A 14,019-nucleotide genomic window follows, 5' to 3' on the forward strand; every position below is an offset into this window, starting at 1 on the left:
GGCAGCAGGAAACTTTTTATCGAAAGCAACCACCAGTTGGTCTCTCTGCTCTTCACTTGACTCCTTGCCCGTCCCATGATTCGGTCCACAAAGATTCTGAGCTTGTCGGGCGCTGAAAGAATCGAAAGATGGGACCACCGGGACGAGGAATAGATGAACCAATGAGACCAGAACGATCACAGCAGCGACAGTAGCTATCTGAGACCATGAAAACTTCCATTTCTGTGAAGAAAGCATGATTTTGAAGACATAAAATTCCAAACTTCACAAGGATCCCAGTTCTTAGATTTCAAACTTTTAGCTGCCTCTTTGACCCGTTAGACCTAAATCACCAGCAACAAAGAAAAATTAGGACCACTATTGCACAAGCTAAATTGAGATCCATTTGAAACAAAGGATGGGAATACGGAACAGGGAATTGGGACAAGGGGAAGAACAACAATGCACCTTCTTACCAAAACCAATAATTACAATAATAACAAAGGAGATAAGGCTGAGAATGTTCCTAAAATCAACAAGAGAACTCATGAAACAAAAAGCATGTTGTCCAAACAATAATCAGAAACAAAGACTAGACTTAATAGTAATGGAGCTCCTCGAACACCAAGTGGATCCAAAGAATCGCAGGAACATTAATGGTACGGGGAGAAAAAGACAAAGAAAAGGAGGGAAAAAACATTATCAAACGATAATCCGAAGACGTAACCTCGAAAGCGATTGAATTCGACTGAATAAGGAAAGAGCTTATGAATGTTCGTCCGTTGCAACAGCGTCGTTTTACCGAAATCGGGTCCGAAACCACGAGATTTCCGGAGAAAATCGAAGCAAGGGCTTAGAAACTTGAAAACTCACAGACATTGGGACAGACACAGGAGATGATGATGATGATGATGATGATGATTTGAAAGAGAGAGACAGGAGGAAAAAAGACGTACCAGGTCCGGAGGAGAGGCGCCGTGTTCCAATTAAGCCATGGATTCTCGAGAGTTTATATAATGATTACAGAGAGATTAGACTAATTTAATCATAATTATTAGAGAGAGAGAGAGAGAGGGGACGCCGTGGGCTCTGGGTGTGGGGAGGGAAGCACAGCCATTTGGAAGTGGTCTACGTGCACCGCCGTGGGCTCTAACATGTGTATGACTGTGTGTGTGCATGTATATATTTTATATATATTATATATTAATTACAAGAATATTTTAATACATAACAGCTTATCACAGAATATTAAACTATAATTTTCTCTTTTTTGTTTTATGAAATGAGACGAATTGAGAAAATTGTACCATGATCATATGTTAATTTTGAATATTAGATAAAAGCGCTGATAGAATTTTGAAACGTTATGGTTACAGGATCAATATACGTTTTGTATGGAACTGACCCATATAATATACACATATATATATATATATATGTTTATATTTTAATAATGGGGAACGAGTACAATAATTAAGAAATAAATATCGACAAGTTAGTTATTAACGTCAAGGGAATATTCTGAACGAGGAGGAGGGGCATTGACTCTTGAGGGTAAAATAGTAACTTTAACAGGCATTCCTTCTCATACTAGCAGAGTACGCGCGCCATTGCTGACGCAAGGTCCAACGGAGAGGTGACTGAATTTCCGAATTTACCCCAAGTCATGCAAGTTGCACAGCCTTGAATTCACACGTGTCGCCTAGTGATTGCTTACATACTAAAATATTCCGATTTTTGCAACGTATATGTTTTTTTTTTTTGTTGCGTTTGAGGTGGATGGTGGTGTACAGCTCAGATTACTGAATTTAAACAATTTATTATTATAAATATTAATTGCAATTTTATTAATATTATTTTATTTTTATTTTGAATCATATAAAAAAATTTAACATTTTTAAGAATTTAGTTTGATTATTATAAAATTCATAAAGTATAATATAACTTGCAGAAATATTTATCGGCGTCAAGATCTAATTTTTAATAGTATAATCCTAGTATAGAAACTAATGTATGATAAAATATTTATTTGGTTAGGCTAATGATTATTTAATAGTGAAAACTGATTTTAATCATCCTAGAAGATACAGAAACTCCTAAGATTAGGGGTGGTCATTTCGTATTCGCATTTCGCTATTCGCTTTGATTTCGATTCAATTTTTTTGATTTTATAAAAATATATAACAATCGGTTACTATTTTATATTAGATTCAGTTCAAGTTTTTATTAAAAAAATTAGATATTTTAAGAAATTTTTGTTTTCGGATTTTTTAAAATCAGATGGGATTTAAAAAAATTCGATTTTTTAAATAAATATCGTTTTTTTTAAATAATGTATTTTCAGTTTGATATGGTTCTAAAAAATCTGATTTTAAAAAAAATATCGTTTAAAACTTTTGGACAGTTTGATGATTTAAAAATTTTGAACGTGATCCCCTGCCTAATATTTTATATGCAAAATAAATATGTAAATGGAAGTGCACAACTGAGCATGATACTTATATATTACTGGACAGTCCATTTTTTTTTATGTAGATTTAAATCCTGTTTGGTCTTTTATCTAACAAAAGTCAACGCAGACCGTGGTATTTGTTGTAAAAGTCAACGTTCTTTTTTTTTTGTGGTATAAAAATGGTAAATCATGGCCTAAGAATCTTCCATTTAATATAAATATCATACGGACAAAGCATAACAGTTTTCATAAAAAGTACAAAGTCGGTGCTTATGTGATCGCACATCTAATTTGACCATTACAATATGAATATTAAGGATAATTCCTGGTTACATAAAACAACACGTAATATATTTTTAATGCTTCCTAAATTTGTAAAATATTCCGGCTTATGAATATCTTCAACTTTTTTTTTCTCCAAACTCAATATGTACAAAATTTTATTATTAAAAAGTCGAATCGAAAATTGTAAACAATCGTCAACATGTAAATTCAAAATTTTCATATGTTTTAATATCATACAATATTGTAAAATTTTCCAAAAAAAATTACACATGACAGTTTCTGTGTTGTGCCTAAAATAAAAGTGACCATTGCCACCAAATAAAAATATATATAATAAAAAAATAAAACGTGTATATTTGTATGAAAAAGCTAGAAACATATTAGTACTTTTATATAAATCACAAAATTTTGGATATCTAAAATTTAATTTGTTCACAACTTGGACCGATGGTTCACTTAATGGGCCGGGCTTAGAGAGATGGATCCAGCCCCATTAGCTTCGAGTTTCACCTCAGCAAATCCAATGACGCCACACTTCACTCAGAAATAGAAATAAATAAATGAAACGGTTTAAATTTAATGTAAAACCATTTGATTAGTTAACTAATTACGTCGTATTAAATAATTTTTTTTTTTTGGTTCTTGAATCACTAATTCAATTTTATAGTCATGAATCATGGTGATACAAAAATTTATTATGAAATATATAAAGGTTACTTACTGGTTTGGTTTAATTATATATATATATATATATAACGAAGATTTATTTTAGTGATACAGAATATATATGATCTAATTGTTATTAGTATAGATTCGTCCATTACCATACTTATTCTCATATTTGTAATCTATTTCCTTTTCAATGGAATAAGTTGCTTGATATCATGATAGGGTTTTTTCCAATTCATCCCATATAATATTGAGTGTAGGAAAGATGATCTAACTAATATGAAAATGATGTCGATATATATATATATATCTTGTACGGATAATCAAACCTCATAAAAAAAAATTGTGAAAAGTTCATTGGACTTTCGACCCACCTACATCTCAAAATACGGAGACAATCTTTAGAACGCATTATATTGTGTCATCTTCCTCACATACGAAATCGAACGATGTACATTCAAAAGACCTTTAACGTTAAGAAAGCCACTCTCGACCACAAAAGATGTAGATACCTTATCAAAATTTCTCTCGGTTTTATATCATTTTTTATGAAAAAAAGTATAACAATATATATTATCGCTATAATTACATGATAGGAAAAACAATCGTTACAGGATATCTTTTTTTTTTCAGCCTAATTTATAGCCAAAAGTTCATCATTATTAAGAATAAAAAATTTGATAACCCAACAGTTGATGACCCGTCTTGGGTTCGATTCCACTGATGGGGAGAGATGTAATTTCTGGACTAAAATGATCCATATACAAAGGCTGGTCCCGGACCTAGGGTGGATGTAGTCGGGTCGAAGGCCCGAGGAACCATCCTTTTTATCCAAAAAAAAAAAAAGATTCGATCACTTTGCACTATACCCATCAACCCATACAAGGTCCATACTTCAAACTTTTATTGTAACGTACAATGATGATCAAATGATTAATTTTCGAATATATATATACATATATATATATGTATGTATAGGATGTTAATTTAGAGAGACGTGTAAACGATAAAATTCGACCTCATTTCGATCAATCCAACTTCCTCGAGAAAGTACAAAGTACCCCCCCAGCATTCCCCTTCTCTATCATTAATAGGGGACAATTTGCGAAATACCCCTATATTCTCATCTCTTTCGAAATTTTCCCCGTGTTTTATGTTTATGCATTTGACAGCCCCGTGAAAACGACTCGGATATGAGATATAGACGAAGAAATGCAAGATTAAGTTAAGAAAAAGAAAAGAAACCGAATTTTTAAACCTTAGGAAATGATCTTTGTAGAATTCAAAATCAATATTGATAAAAAAACAATACATATCAAATCGTATAAAAAAAGATGCGTTAATATTTTAAATCAATAAGATTTTTAAATTGAAAAAAAAATGAAAGTTGAAATCTGAAGTAAGGAATTTATTTTGCTACCTTAACGAAAACAAAATATGGAATGCGCAAACCATAATAATATAAATCGTATCGAAAATTCAAAATGGTTCACCAAATGGGGTTGATCTACGCATGACTAAAACAACGGTGGTATTAGTGAAATTTATATAAAAGATAAGGACTATTTCGAAAAATAGGAAAAATGCGTGAGCCCGTGCCGGGTGACTGACCGTGAGTGTGAAGCAATCGCAGTTATGTCCTCGCACGCATCTCCGTACACATTATATGTTCCAATCAGTATGTATGGTTTCTTGCTGAAATTTAATCTTTGCCCTATTTTTTCATCCTCCCATTAAATTCGCGATTTCTTCTTTCTTGGGCTATTTATTTGTGTTTTCCTCCATTAAATCTGCAAGTTTCCCCTCACCTGCTCTCCGAATCTGGGAGAAATTCGTAATTGGTTTCCTCCAAATCTGTATAAATCGCGGTGGTGGGTCTTCATCTGCTCACTGTGTCTAACCATCGGTTTTGTCCGTTGTAGGCGATTCCATGGTGATTGCTGCAGCTGTCATCGTGCCTCTGGGCGTTCTCTTCTTCGTCTCTGGCCTCGCCGTTAATCTCGTCCAGGTGGGTTTTTTTTCCTCTAGGATTCGAAGCTTCTGTATAATCCGTTTTGATCGACCTTCGGTTTTTTTCGTATGGGAATTCTCGCATCCAGTTGATTTTGCCCGCATTCGCGATCTTTTTGGGCTTGCGTCTAGTGAATGCCGGATTCTTACATATATGCTTGCTGAATCTTATGCGATCCGTCAAAAGGGAGGTCTTCTGAAGCTTCTGATTTTGTGTTTTTCTCTTCTATGTGATGATATATGATGTTAGAGAACGTAGCTGAGATGTTTTTATAAGCTCAAAATGCATTCTTCGACCTCCATGCAAGCTTATCTAATGCCCATTTGTTGTCTCTGATACGTTAACGCAAACATGGTCGGTGCGTTGTTGAAGTTGTTTGTCTTAATCTGTATCAGCTTATTCAGGATTCGGTTTTGAGGACGAAGCTTTGACATATTGTGAGTGTGAATGTCATTTGCTGAACGTTATATCCCTCATTGTTGACATTTTCAACATCTTGTTTCAGGCAGTTTGCTATGTGCTCGTTCGACCTCTGTCTAAGAACACATACAGAAAAATCAACCGGGTGGTTGCAGAAACCTTGTGGTTGGAACTTGTATGGATCGTAGATTGGTGGGCAGGAGTGAAGGTATCCACAGATCTCGAACAAGTCCTGTTTGGTTTTTAGTTTTCGGTTGTTAGGAGATGAACCTGACCTTGCATTAGTAATTGGGTCGCTTCATGAATAAGTTAGCAGATGATCGATCTTTTACTCGATTTGAACCAATGCTCGCACGTATGTTATATTTATATAGTGTTAAATTCTATGGGTTTCACTGAAGGTTTCGATTTGCTCTGCCTCAGATCCAAGTGTTCACAGACCGCGAGACCTTCAACCAAATGGGTAAGTCCATGCGTATTGGAAAAGGGGGCAACTTAACCCAGTCTTTTATCTCCAGAAAATGAATATCCTGTCCTGTCTTGGGATCAAATTGTATGTATTTTTTCACTGTTCTAGTCTCTCATATTGTCCAGGCAAGGAGCACGCTCTTGTCATCTGTAATCACAGAAGTGATATAGACTGGCTTGTCGGATGGATGTTGGCTCAGGTGCATAGTTTAAGCTTTATATTTTGGCTTTGCTTTCATTAACAATAGACAACTGCGATTGTGTGCAAGTTTTTACTTCCAGAAGAAAATATCAGCAGTAATTTCTTGGTGACTTGAGTGTCTAATATCTCACATGGATGGAGCCCCGCCATGCCTTGCCTGGTTGTGCCTTGTGAAATATATCCCCTTATGTGAACTTTTTAACTTTCAAATGATCCAGTGCCGATAACAAACAGAAAATCATACTCTACCGTGCTTTGTCTTATTATGTTATATACATGTACAAATTGATTGTTTCCTTGTTTGTTCAAATGCAGCGATCAGGTTGTCTTGGAAGCTCATTAGCTGTGATGAAGAAATCATCCAAATTCCTTCCGGTATGTGACTGGATAACACTATCATACCCATTCATCAGCTAGCTGGTGTGCTTACTAAAAGCTTCTGTATCAATATTAGCACTAAGAAAGTGACATTGGATGATTTGCTTTGCGAAGTAATCTGGTTTTTCGTTTCTGAATTTCTGTTGTGTTGGAAAAGGAATTGTATCCCTGAAGTTTTATGCTCGCTCATAAGTTGGTAATTAACCAAGATATCTTGTGTTTGCTGGTTAATACATTTCTCGATATCGTCGTGAAAGTTTAGCTTAGCTATCTTAGTTATTTGCTATAGTTAGGTTTGTTGTTTAGTCTAGAGTTATCATAAACTGAGATTCGTCCCACACATGCAGGTCATAGGCTGGTCAATGTGGTTCTCAGAATATCTGTTTCTGGAAAGAAACTGGGCCAAGGATGAAAATACGTTAAAGGTATGTGGGTAAAAGTTTATACGATTTCTTGTGTGATTCTGAAACGATCCTTTATTTTTGCTTCTACCGGAAACGCTTACTGGTACATTCACTTATCTCATATTTAGGGGGTTAACATCCTTAAATTGTAGAATCTTTCATTTTCATACTCATGAACTAGGTATGTGTTACAATTTACAGTTAGGCCTTCAACGTTTGAAGGATTTCCCTCAGCCTTTCTGGTTGGCACTCTTTGTGGAGGGAACTCGCTTCACTGAGGCTAAACTTAAAGCAGCACAAGAGTATGCAACCTCTAGTGGGTTGCCTATCCCTCGAAATGTCTTGATTCCTCGTACCAAAGTAAGTTGTCTTTTTCATTTATTTGTCATTCCTGGGAGAACTTAAAATTCCTGACCATTGCTTTCCCTATGAACTATAGAGAATTTTCATTGCTATTGCTGATCCAATGTCACAATCTGCAGTATGGTTGCTTTTGGCTTTTATTTTGTTTGATTTGGCCTAATTCAGACTCGGCTTTTGTTCTTTTCAGGGTTTTGTGTCAGCTGTTAGTAATATGCGATCATTTGTCCCGGCCATTTATGATGTGACGGTGGCTATTCCTAAGACTTCTCCCCAGCCTACGATGCTCAGGCTTTTCAAAGGACAATCTTCGGTTGTAAGTGAGAAAATTAAGATAGGTTTTGGGTGTTCGCCCTCTGATGATAAATTTGGTAGTATTTGCCGCTTGATTCACGTCATTATTCGGTAATAGATTAGGTTCTTCCCTCGATTAGAACCAAAGTTAATATATTGTTTATATGTTAAGTGAATCAACACGGAGGACTCCCACATTTGGAAAACAATACAGGTTTCATCTGTGCATGAATAGTGTCAAGTGATTTTTATTGTACCATTTATATGTCAAGTCTAAGAGGTGTTTGCCTTGCTTGATTGGAGTTCTGGTCATAATCAGTGGACTTAGATGAATTTATGCTCGTTTCAGGTGCATGTTCACATTAAGAGGCATTTGATGAAAGAGTTGCCTGAATCTGATGACGGTGTCGCACAGTGGTGCAGGGACCAATTTGTGGCCAAGGTTAGAATTATTATGTTTTTACCGATTTCCTGCTCTAATTATAGCTAAAAAAAGCATGGAGGAAAATTGATCAAATGCAACATAGATCAGATAGATGCTGTTTTTTTTTCCTGTCACTGAGTTGTATTGTAGGATGCATTGTTGGACAAACACATAGCAGAAGACACCTTCAGTGATCAGGAAGAACAGAACATTGGTCGACCAGTGAAGTCATTAGTGGTTGGTTATAGCCTTCTCCCCTAAAACAAGCTTTCCCATCCCTTCATTCACAGTTCAGCTTCTCTCTTCAATCCATCTTTTCAAACTCATATACATATATATGCATATATGTATGTACGTATGTATGTACATCCGACAGGTGGTTTCATCATGGGCATGCATACTAACAACGGGGGCAATGAAGTTCCTGCAATGGTCGAAACTGTTTTCGACGTGGAAGGGGATAGGTCTGTCGGGGGTCGGGTTGGGAGTGGTGACCCTCCTTATGCAGGTGTTGATACGTTCCTCTCAGTCTGAGCGCTCGACCCCTCCTCCCCCCAAATCACCATCATCAAACCCAACCAAGAGCAGAGAAGAGAAACACGAGTAAGCTTGTCGGTTCGGCTTTTTGACTAATAACCAAACCAAATTCCCATTTACATTACATCTCTCAATCAGATTTCCAAAGCCATTCATGTATAGGCCAATGTACAACTTTCTACTATGTATTGCAAGATTGGATTTTGGGTTTTCTTTTAGTAATTTTTCTGTTTTGGATTTTGCTTTGTGGTCTTCTTGGATGTTAAAGCACTTGTAATGTTTTTGTGACAACCGTATTAGGAAATTAATTAGAGGCATAATTGTTTTTGACATTACATTTATAGATTTTTGTTCATGTTTTTTTTTTTTGGGAATTTCGGCTTCGTGAATGTAAAAGTGTTGAAGAGACAAAACAGAGAGGAGATTGAGTTTGTTTTGGATTCGATGCTGCAGCAGACACAGAAGACACAGTCAGTGCTGTCTTGAAACCCTAAACCCAAATATCTTCTTTCTCCCGACATCTCTCTTTTATTACATTTATTTATTTATCTATCTATCTTTTGCGTTCATTTAATAATAATAATAATAATAATAATAATAATAATAATAATAATAATAATAATAATAAATGCATCGGGTGAATGAGTGGTGTCTTCTCCCACTCCGATGTCCTGCATCGCTGCAAAAATGCTTACATGTTTCACTTCTATCTGCTGTTCGTTCCCTAAACCCAAGATTCATGTTTCATCGGTCCATTATAAATATATATATATATATATAACCCTAAATCATCGGATCTACGTGTATATTAATTAGATTTTGAAGTGATTATACGAAAATTCAGTATCCGAAAAAGAAATTTAATTACCGGTCCATCTCTAACAACATGCATGTGTTTTGAAATAACCAAAAAGTGGTCTCTAAAGATCTATTTGAGTGTTGCACTCATTTCTCCCTTCTTTTAATTAATTAAATATGTATTCACGCCCTTTTTTTCTTTAAAGCGAAAAGGAAAAAAAAAGTTGGATTTGCCACAACTTACCTTTGATTTTGAGATCTCTACAAGTACACACACACACACACGTATATATATAATTATAATTAAGACTCTCCAATTAATCTTTTTTTATATCATAACAAATGAAAATGATATATTTATTATTCGTGGTCACATGTGCGTAAGCGCTTGTGTATATATATATACGTGTGTGTATATGCATATTAGGTGAAGCCTAGAGTTTGGGGTACACCTATCTTGTATTATCCATGGCCAAAAATAATGGTAGCTCCACTATTTCTCTTCCACATATATATGTCCCTACCTATGTATACATACATATATATATATATATATATTTCATATTATTTTCCTCCCGTTGGTGCTAAGGGTTTTGTTCATGTACTCTGTAAAACAAATTCATACAACCATATACATATATACATGTTAAAATGGGAAAACGAATATGTGATTGGAATTAAAATAAGATTTGAGATATGATGGAGAATAATAATGGATACAATATCATTACGCCAAATATTATGTATCTGATTTGTTTCCATTGTATCTATATTTCCGTTTTAATCCGTTTCTTAATTTTCCTATAAATATGTATTTCATTTTCATTGTAACGTAACAAGAAGAAGAAGAGATGTAGCAATAAAAGTAATTCTATTCTTTTCTATTTGTCTTATTTTATTTTCGCATTTTATTTTTCTACATGGTATCAGAACCTGGTTGCGATCTAGACTAAATGTGTTTTTTTTTTAATTTTTTAATCTCTTCTTTCTTTTGCGTTTTGAATGTTCATATATCAAAATCGTTCGAAGGAGAGTAAAAATCAAAATTCAAACGATGTGTTATGACAAACAAAAGTCAAAACTAAAAACTCTAAGATCAAGCAATATGGTATGACAAAAAGAGTTAAAGTTAGAACTTTAAAGTCAAGCGAAGTGATTTGAAAATGGTTAATACTATCTAAAAGAACAAAATTTGGTGTTTATGAATTTTTTTAGAGACAATGAAAATGTCTGGGCAGTTTATAGTATTATCAATTCAAGATTGACTTTTTCATTCTTTCAAAGATAATCTTGAGGGGGAATGTTAAAATGGGAAAACGAATATGTGATTGGAGTTAAAATAAGATTTGAGATATGATGGAGAATAATAATGGATACAATATCATTATACCAAATATTATATATGTATCTGATTTGTTTCCATTGTATCTATATTTCCTTTTTACTCCGTTTTTTAATTTTCCTATAAATATGTATATCATTTTCATTGTAATGTAACAAGAAGAAGAAGAGATGTAGTAATAAAAATAATTCTGTTCTTTTCTATTTGTCTTATTTTATTTCCGCATTTTATTTTTCTATAATACATATATACATATATATATATATGTTATCATATAAAGTCACACATATATATATATATATATATATTATCCTTTCTATATCTATATCTATATATATATGTATGTATGTATATATGTATGTATGTGTGTATGTATATTATCCTATAAACGTCACATCCGGAAATAAAACAGTCCCCAAACCTAAAACCTAATTACAAAGAGGGGCCCTCCTAAAGTCCTCTTTTTTTATATATATGTATGTATGCATATTATATATATATATTCTGTCTATATATATGTCCATATGTGTATATGTATGACACACAGGTAAGGGGTTATAAGGTGTGTAAGGCTCCAGACTCCTGTAGGAACACTTTGGACAGGACACAAGTATTTTAAAACCTTTATCCTACACATAGATTCCTGCGAATGATTCTTCACATAATTATGCCAAGATTTGGATACAAATATATATATATATATATATATATATATGTATGTATATTCCAAGATTATTTCATATAAACATATATGAACCGTATGATCGTAATTAAATTGTTGTGATCTCTTTAGTTTTCTCGTTAGTCTATTTCATCGTTTCTATTTCGTCCAAGTCTTCCTAAAAGCGAATGGTCAATTACTTGACATTCAATTTTGTATTAACAAACATAAATTAATCAATAAATCCATATTTCAACATCAATTTCCACTCTTAGAGAAACTTAGCCTAAAAGGAAGTACCAAGACGTTTCCTCCATTAACGAAGAGAATCATCTCAAAGAACAGGGGTGAATAAAACGCATATATATATATATATATATATATATATATATATAGAGAGAGAGAGAGAGAGAGAGAGATGAACATGCAACTTTAATAACTACACACATGATTTGATCCCTGTAATTTTTGTCTCATCATACATCAGATTTATACGCTCATACTTTTGTTCAATGTGAATATATATATATATATATATATATTTCTAATATTAATTTCGGCATTAGATTCACGGATATAAGAACATCGTTTTCGTAAGTGTGTATATAGAAATGTGACAAATATCAACCCATGCAGCTACATGACACAGATAACGTTTACACACAGCAGGCCGGTCGAACTAAATATGATGTGAATATTTAATTCGAAGAATAACGCGTGTGTGTATATGTGTGTATATATATATATATATATATACAGTACTACATTATGCGACAGTGAACATGAAATGTTGTTGTGGGTCATGTACACTATTCTGTGCATAAATAATTGCCATAATGGATGCATAAAACAGAGCAATATAACCACGAAATTGGTAAAATGATTGTGGGTCATTATTAATTTATATAGTTTTCTCATAACCAATTTCGGTGTTTAGATATAAATCATATAATATCCAATAAAGAAAGAAAATACATATAATTTTATATTGTAGACAATGTTAAAGATAATTGCTTGGGTCGATTGAGAGTTAAACGTATGGTAATTAATCATCATGACCTAATTAATTAGCTGTAATCAAAGTCCTCCATACATATAGGAATTGATAATGAAGACGAATTATTTAAAAAATGAAATTATTAATCTTTTGTTTTAAAGAATATAATACAAAGGAACAGAGAAGAGGAGAGGGTGGAGGATCTGCGGTCGGGATTTGGACATTCCATGGGCTAACACCATTTGAGGGAAAGCCGACCATTTGATGCGCACACCAATGCTATTGCTCCCCCTCCTTTTTCAACCCTTTTTATTACTTAATTTCTTTCTCAAATTTAATAATATATCAAATACATATTCACATCTTTGAAATTCATACATGCTGAAAATTTAAAAAATTTCTAATGTTTTTGTGAAACGAATGAAATAATATCCATGCCCATCTCCTTGAACTCTTGCGCCTTTATGAGTAGTAATAACCTAACATTATTGTATGGTGTAAGATAAAATAAAAATCTATTGCATTCATACCGTGTATGGATAATATATAAATTAAGAGCATAATCATTAGACTTGTAATTGATCATTTCTTAACCCTACTAAATATAAAATTTTGTTTTTGGATTGATTTATATATTTTTATAATGCTCAACAAATAGATAGGAAGAGCTTTTTTCTAATTGCTTGGGATGAGAGCCAATCTCCCAAAAGCAGTGACATTATCTATGCATCTGCACCTCGTGCCTTTTGTAGCGTGTGTGTATATCCGTATATTATAATCAAAATTCAATTATACGTATGAAATTGGATACAAGCTGTTTTTTTTTTTATGTTTTAAAAAGTATGGAAGCCGTAATGGAGCAGTACATTAGTCATTACGTATAAATTAAAGATTTTAAGAGGAATCAAATTATGCTATAATGTTTAGGATTCGATTCACGTCCAAGTGAGAATGATTATAAAATAATCTCGTGCATCACATGTTCCACCAAAAAACAAATTTTCTCATGCATACTACTAATGTATTTCGTAATGAAATCTGAATTAGATTTTGTAATCCACTCCCAGTTATTCAAATATACGGTTAAGTGTCTTCGTAATCATAAAAGAAAAAAGAAACTATACGGTCCAATTAGCTCCAAGACTATGCACGTACACAACTGTGTACAAATAAATAATCATTACTCATCTTACATTGACTTAATTATTCACATTTGACCTATTTTTACTCCACCCGGTAAATAAAATCTCTCTATTCACTCTCCCACATACCATCCCATCACAAACTCTCTCTCTCTCTCTCTCTCTCTCTCTCTCTCTCTCTCTCTCTCTCTCTCCC

General features: G+C 33.5%; 2 protein-coding genes across 3 annotated transcripts in view; one reads left to right on the top strand and one right to left on the bottom strand.

The window, feature by feature from the left end:
• LOC104802308 overlaps positions 1 to 632 on the bottom strand; it is a 5,173-nt gene extending 4,541 nt beyond the window's left edge. The window contains exons 1-2 of the mRNA XM_019204068.1: positions 448 to 632; positions 10 to 323 (exon numbers count right to left, since the gene is read on the bottom strand). Of these exons, the coding sequence (XP_019059613.1) occupies positions 10 to 237 (228 nt within the window). The 5' untranslated portion in view covers positions 238 to 323; positions 448 to 632. The remainder of the gene's footprint in view (positions 1 to 9; positions 324 to 447) is intronic.
• A 4,431-nt stretch (positions 633 to 5,063) lies between these two features.
• LOC104802313 (1-acyl-sn-glycerol-3-phosphate acyltransferase 2) lies at positions 5,064 to 9,218 on the top strand. Of its 2 annotated transcripts, none has more exons than XM_010525865.1 (12): positions 5,064 to 5,226; positions 5,308 to 5,393; positions 5,902 to 6,024; positions 6,240 to 6,279; positions 6,411 to 6,484; positions 6,802 to 6,861; positions 7,212 to 7,289; positions 7,470 to 7,628; positions 7,819 to 7,944; positions 8,272 to 8,364; positions 8,497 to 8,583; positions 8,723 to 9,218. In XM_010525865.1, exons 2-12 carry the CDS (start codon positions 5,316 to 5,318, stop codon positions 8,951 to 8,953), a joined length of 1,149 nt encoding a protein of 382 aa, XP_010524167.1. In that variant the 5' UTR covers positions 5,064 to 5,226; positions 5,308 to 5,315; the 3' UTR covers positions 8,954 to 9,218. The 2 variants fall into 2 exon arrangements, with proteins under 2 accessions (XP_010524167.1, XP_010524157.1); XM_010525855.1 differs by having other exon boundaries at positions 5,064 to 5,219.
• Positions 9,219 to 14,019: the final 4,801 nt, after the last annotated feature.

Source organism: Tarenaya hassleriana, unplaced genomic scaffold (genome assembly GCF_000463585.1).
Source record: "Tarenaya hassleriana unplaced genomic scaffold, ASM46358v1 Cleome10, whole genome shotgun sequence".
NCBI lineage: Eukaryota > Viridiplantae > Streptophyta > Magnoliopsida > Brassicales > Cleomaceae > Tarenaya > Tarenaya hassleriana.

Coding starts and splice junctions, on each gene's coding strand:
- LOC104802313 (XM_010525865.1), top strand. CDS start 5,316: ATGGTGATTGCTGCAGCTGTCATCGTGCCTCTGGGCGTTCTCTTCTTC. Junction 7,290..7,469: donor AGGATGAAAATACGTTAAAG/GTATGTGGGTAA, acceptor TACAATTTACAG/TTAGGCCTTCAACGTTTGAA. Junction 8,365..8,496: donor GGGACCAATTTGTGGCCAAG/GTTAGAATTATT, acceptor GTTGTATTGTAG/GATGCATTGTTGGACAAACA.